This window comes from Octopus bimaculoides, chromosome 8 (genome assembly GCF_001194135.2).
Source record: "Octopus bimaculoides isolate UCB-OBI-ISO-001 chromosome 8, ASM119413v2, whole genome shotgun sequence".
Taxonomy (NCBI): domain Eukaryota; kingdom Metazoa; phylum Mollusca; class Cephalopoda; order Octopoda; family Octopodidae; genus Octopus; species Octopus bimaculoides.
Genome location: NC_068988.1, coordinates 1,324,491 through 1,330,482, shown reverse-complemented (window position 1 = coordinate 1,330,482; position 5,992 = coordinate 1,324,491). Strand labels below are relative to the sequence as shown.

General features: G+C 36.0%; 1 protein-coding gene across 1 annotated transcript in view; it reads right to left on the bottom strand.

The window, feature by feature from the left end:
* Positions 1–5,776, bottom strand: part of LOC106872548 (dystrobrevin beta) — a 132,158-nt gene extending 126,382 nt beyond the window's left edge. Inside the window, exon 1 of the mRNA XM_052969922.1 lies at positions 5,626–5,776. Within this exon, the coding sequence (XP_052825882.1) occupies positions 5,626–5,725 (100 nt within the window). The 5' untranslated portion in view covers positions 5,726–5,776. The remainder of the gene's footprint in view (positions 1–5,625) is intronic.
* Between the last annotated feature and the right edge of the window lie 216 nt (positions 5,777–5,992).

Below are 5,992 nucleotides of genomic sequence, written 5' to 3'. Positions count from 1 at the left end.
CACTACATGTAATTCCTTTATTGGAGTAAATTAGGCTTACAGCTGTTTCCAGTAATCATTATAGGTACATTACTGATAGGTTTACTTAATTGATATATTGATCAATTGATAAAAATTGAATGACCTAAGAAAATTGATGCTATTTTCGTTAGAGCTATTTTTCATTATAACAAGCAGAGCACTGAAGGAATGGATATATATATATATATATATATATATATACGATGGGCTTCTTTCAGTTTCCGTCAACCAAAATCCACTCACAAAGCTTTGATCAGCCTGAGGCTATAGTAGACGACATTTGCCCAAGGTGCCACACAGTGGGACTGAACCCAGAACCATGTGGCAGGGAAGCAAGCTTCTTACCACACAGCCACAGCTGTTTTTTTTCTTTAAGTTATTTATTTGAAAAAGTGAGAGAAAAATATAACATTTATCATGATTTACACAAATATTTGCTGTGTGTTTTAGATACAACGATCTGATATCTTTGGAAACGATGCCATAAAATGGTTGAATTTAAAAGATGATGAGAGGAATTAATACTAGAAAATTCTATATTGACTTTGAAGGAATTATCTTGGGATTATATGTTCAATGTAATGCATTCCTCAGTAACAGAACCAGACTTTATTAAACTGTTGGCACCTTTTATTAACTCTTCGATTAAAAGCAGATTCCTTTTGGTATTAATGGGGAATAACAAGGATTATAACAGCAAGAATAATAATGGCAGCGGAAACAATAATGGTAAGGAAGATAATCTGATGGTGGTGGTGGTGATGATGATGATGATGATGATGATGACGATGATGGTGGTGATGGTGATAGCGGTGGTGATTGTGGTGTTGATGTTGGTGGTGATGATGATGGTGATGACGATGACGATGATGGTGGTGATGATGATGATGATGATAGTAATGATGGAGAGTGATAATGATGGCAGAGATTATCTAATGAGAATAGTAATGATAAAAATCTTGATGGCAGCAATGATAACGATTGTGATGATGATTGTGATGATGATACAATTATAGTCAAGGCTTTTTTTTTTTTAAAGTTTAGCTTCCTCAATTACACTAAAAAGTTAACACATGATCAAATAGGCACAGGTTTGGGCAAGTGTCTTCTACTATAGCCTCAGACTTACCAAAGACTTGTGAGTGGATTTGTTGGGTGGAAACTGAACGAAGCCCATCATATGTATGCTGCAAAACTGCTAGGACTCTCCAGAGTCTGATTGATGAGGAAATCTGCTGTGAATGGTCTGTGTATCCCGATAGGATGAAAGGCAAAGTCGACCTCAGCGGAATTTGAACTCAGAACGTAACGCCACCCTCATTTATATATTGGTATATACCTATATAGATATGTGTGTGTGTGTGCTTAACAACCAGTGTTGATGTGTTTATGTCCCCATGACTTGACAGTTCAGCAAAATAAACAAATAAAATAAGTTCCAGGTTTTAAAAAAAATGCAATACTGGGATCAATTCATTCAGCTTAAAGTTCAAGGTGGTGCCCCAGCATGGCCACAGCCTAATAACTGCAAAAAATAAAAACTAAAAGAAACAATGGACTTTTGTCATCGTATATCCCCAGAGCAGCCCTAATCAAAAGTGTACCAGTAATCACTTCTCCATCTTTTTATCTGACATAAAGCCTCGAGAACTTCATTTCGTTTATTATTTTTTTTTAAAAACCAGGAAAATGCAATCTGAGACAGATTTGACTATTATTTTCAGCAATGGAACCAACCACTTAGAGGTTCCCACATACCTGACAGAAACCAATAGAAGTATTGCCGAAGGCGACAAGCTGGCAAAATCATTAGCACACTCATTCCGTCCATCCATACGTACTGAGTTCAAATTCCACCGAGGTCGACTTTGCCTTTTATCTTTCTGGGGTTTATAAAATAAGTACCAGCTGTGTACCAGGGTTGATGTAATCCACTTACCCCCTCCCCCAAAATTGCTGGCCTTGTGCCAAAATTTGAAACCAATATAGGTATTGCCTATTATGGAATTTGATGGACAAATTTACCAAAAATCAAAACTCCTTGATATGATAATTACTCTTTGAGAGCCATTAATATTTTATTTTTATTGATTAATTAATATAAAAAATTTATATTGAAAATAACATTTTTGAAAAAAACATGGTCTTAAAAATAATGTGTGTGTGTGTATCTGGATGTGTATGCTGGTGTACAGATGTATGTATAAGTTTGGATATGTGTGTATATATGTGCATTTAAATTTATATATATATATATATATATATATATGTATGTGTGCATATGCATGTACATGTATATACACACACACATATATATATGCGTGTATATGCATGACTGTGTATGCATGTGTAGGTGTGCATATAAGTATGTATATGTGTATATGTATGTATATGCTTGTATAAGTGTGTATGCTTTTATGTGTACATATATCTGTTTATAAGTATGCAGTTATGTTTGGTTTTTGTGTGCAATAATTATTTCAAAGAAATGGTAAAAAAAAAAAAACAATAATTATGAAAAAGCAATTAAAAAAAATTTTATTAATAATCACTGCTATAATTATTTGGGTTTTTTTTTTTTTTTTTTAATTATAAGAGATACCTATTTGAAGAATTCAGAAGAAAAACATTATTTGCTGTGGAAGCTAAATTAATAAATGTTTATCAAAGACAATTCCTGATAAAGAAAACCACAAAATAAAGTAACAAAAATATTTAATAAATTAGTTTTTTCGGAAAATTACACACGTCTAACTTGACAAAGTAATGATGGAATAGTTGACCAAACCTGATGTTATAATTAAATAATAATTAATAAATCATCATCATTGTTGTTTAACGTCCGCTTTCCATGCTGGCATGGGTTGGATGGTTTGACTGAGGACTGGCAAACCAGGAGGCTGCACCAGGCTCCAATCTGATCTGTTTCTACAGCTGGATGCCCTTCCTAATGCCAACCACTCCGAGATTGTAGTGGGTGATTTTTACGTGCCACTGGCATGAGGGCTAGTCAGGCGGCACTGGCACCGGCCACACTTGAATGGTGCTTTTTACATGTCACTGGCATGGGTCCAGTCAGCCGGCACTGGCATTGACCACGCTTGAAAGGTGCTCTTTACATGTGACAATAATAATAATCTTTTCTACTATAAGCACTAGGCCTGAAAATTTATGGTAGGGGGTTGGTCAATTCCATCGACCCCAGTATTCAACTGGTACTTATCTTAATGACCACAAAAGGATGAAAGGCAAAGTCAATCTTGGTGGAATTTGAACTCAGAATGTAAAAACAGATGAAATACTGCCCAATGAGCTAACGATTCGGCCAGCTTGCTGCCTTAATAATAATAACGATAATAATAATAATAATAATAATAATAATAACAACAACAATAACAATAATAATAATAATGTATTATAATTTACTGACTTAAAATGCTGTCATAGACAAGATTATTTCCTTCTTCAATATCAGTTCCTGCATAGTTTTGTGATACAAGATTTCAAATAAATAGAAATATCTTCTCTACTTTTGAAAAACAAAAAAAAAAAAAAAAAAAAAAAACAACAAATTTATCTCCAAAACTTCATTTCTTCATCATCTCTATTTCCATTCACTGATCAATGGTATCGGATAATATAATTATGACAAGTCAATCAGATAGAAGATTTTATTAGAAACAACACAAAACATCAAAACTGTAAATAATTGTTACCATTATCGGTTCTCTGCACAAACAATACTCAATATTCTTCAACAGCCAAATTCAATCTAAACTTTGCTAATGAATTATCAATCAAAGGAATATGAAGACAACTTCAAAACTGAAGCTGATGCAGTCAATATTGATAAACACGATCATTCTTCATTCACAGCACAACAGATGCTAAAGAGGTAAGCAAACATCATGCGTATGAGATTAATAAACTTCCTAGACAATATGAAGATCATCATTATTTAATGCCTGTATTCTATACCGGCCATGGGTCGTCTGGTTTGATGGGATCTGACCAGCCAGCGACTTGCATCTGCTTTGGCAAGGTTTCTACACCTTCTTAATGCCAACCATTGTACAGAGTATACAGAGTGTTCTCACAAGTGCTAGTGCCACAGAGTCACTCACAAGACAAGAACCCCTTGGCTGAGTGGGAGTGCAGTAGTGAGAAACGGTTTTGTGCCAAGTGTTGAGAGGCTGAAGTATGACAGAGGGACAGGAACGAATATCTTGGTGAAGAGGAGAGATGTCTGGCTTCCCGAAAGGAAGAAAGGGCAGTGGAGGTGAAGTGTCAGGGGGACAAAACAGAGATTAGGGACAGAAAATCAAGGCTGGCTAGGTGGGTTGGCAAGTGTGTGAGAGGAGAGAAAGACAGTAGAGATGAGGATAGAAATGAATAGAGTGAGTGGTGAAGATGAGTGGAGGCAAGGACAAGGGGGAGTGTGAGTTCAGTGGACGGGAAGGTAAAGGAAACTGGGAATGGATAAAGGAGGAGGAAGAGGTAATAGAAGTAACAGTAGTACGGGGGTATGTGCCGTAACAGTGCATTGTTGCATCTACCATTTGTTGGTGATTCCCTACACCTGGTGATTGATACTTTTGCACCACTCAGGTGACAACCCTCCAACCCATGGGTCTCTTTGGGTAGATGTTGCTGGTGAGGGCTTTGCAAGGTCGGAGTGCAAATCCTACGGCAACCTCTTTTAATTGCCTTTACAACATGCATGGGTTTATTCCTAGACGTTGCCAGACTCCAGACAGCAAGGGGAGGCGGTAAGTGGATATGTATAAAAAGGCAAGAGATAGAGAACAACAGTAGAATAAAACAGATGAGAAAGAGGGAGATAATGTAAACCTGTACAGTGACAGAGAAGGAGGTTAGAGGTACATAGGGGTGGATATCATAACAAAGGTAAGGGAAGGTCATCGATGGCAGATATGAGAAGGTGCTCCATACATCCTGATTGTAGTTGTTGCTACTATTGTTATTGCACGCAGTTGCTGTTACTATGGTTACGATCAAATTCTTTGTGTTTTCCAAACATACTACTCCTGTTAAATCTTTCCCCAATAAAAAGCTCATTACTTATGAAATTCTTCAATAAATATATATGATTGATTGATTTTTCTTGTTGCCGATTTGACCTTGATGCAGGAGTTCAAACATTTAATGAATAGATCAACTTTGTACCTCATAATTGAATTAGATTAGCTTAATTGATCATGACTAGATTAGCTTAATATCTTAGATCAACAAGCTATCAGCAACATGATCCTAGTAAATCATTATATAAACATTGAAAAAGAATAAATTAAATGGATAAACTTGATTTATAATTGAGAGTTAGGGGTTAGAAAAGAGGGAGCTGTGCTTCTGGCCTTTTCTACGGGTCTTCCTGATTGTGGACAGGAAGTGATCCTCAGATTCAAGACTTGGTCCAAATGCCTGCAACAAAATGCCATGGTATCTACTGGCTCTTTAGGAGATTGTATATAGTACCTGAAGAAAACAACTGTCATAGTGAAGCAAGTACAAAGATATCTATTGGCTCTTTAGGATATAAACAGTTCCATATTTAAGAGATGAGGAATTATGTACATTACTCACATTTTGATGGATATTTGTCCTCATCTTGTTTGTTGTTAACACAACATTTCGGCTGATATACCCTCCAGCCTTCACCACTATGCCATATGCCCATGGGCATATGGCTTAGTGGTTAAGAGTGCAGGCTACTAACCCCAAGATTCCAAGTTTGATTCCAGGCAGTGACCTGAATAATAATAACAATAATAATAATAATAACATCGAAAAATACCTTAGGAATGAGAACCCAGGTTTGAAATTTTCCCAAGACACCTGATGAAGGCTGGAGGGTATATCAGCCGAAACGTATTAACAACAAACAAGATGAGGACAAGTATCCATCAAATGTAAATAATGTAAATAATATATATATAGTACAACCCATGCC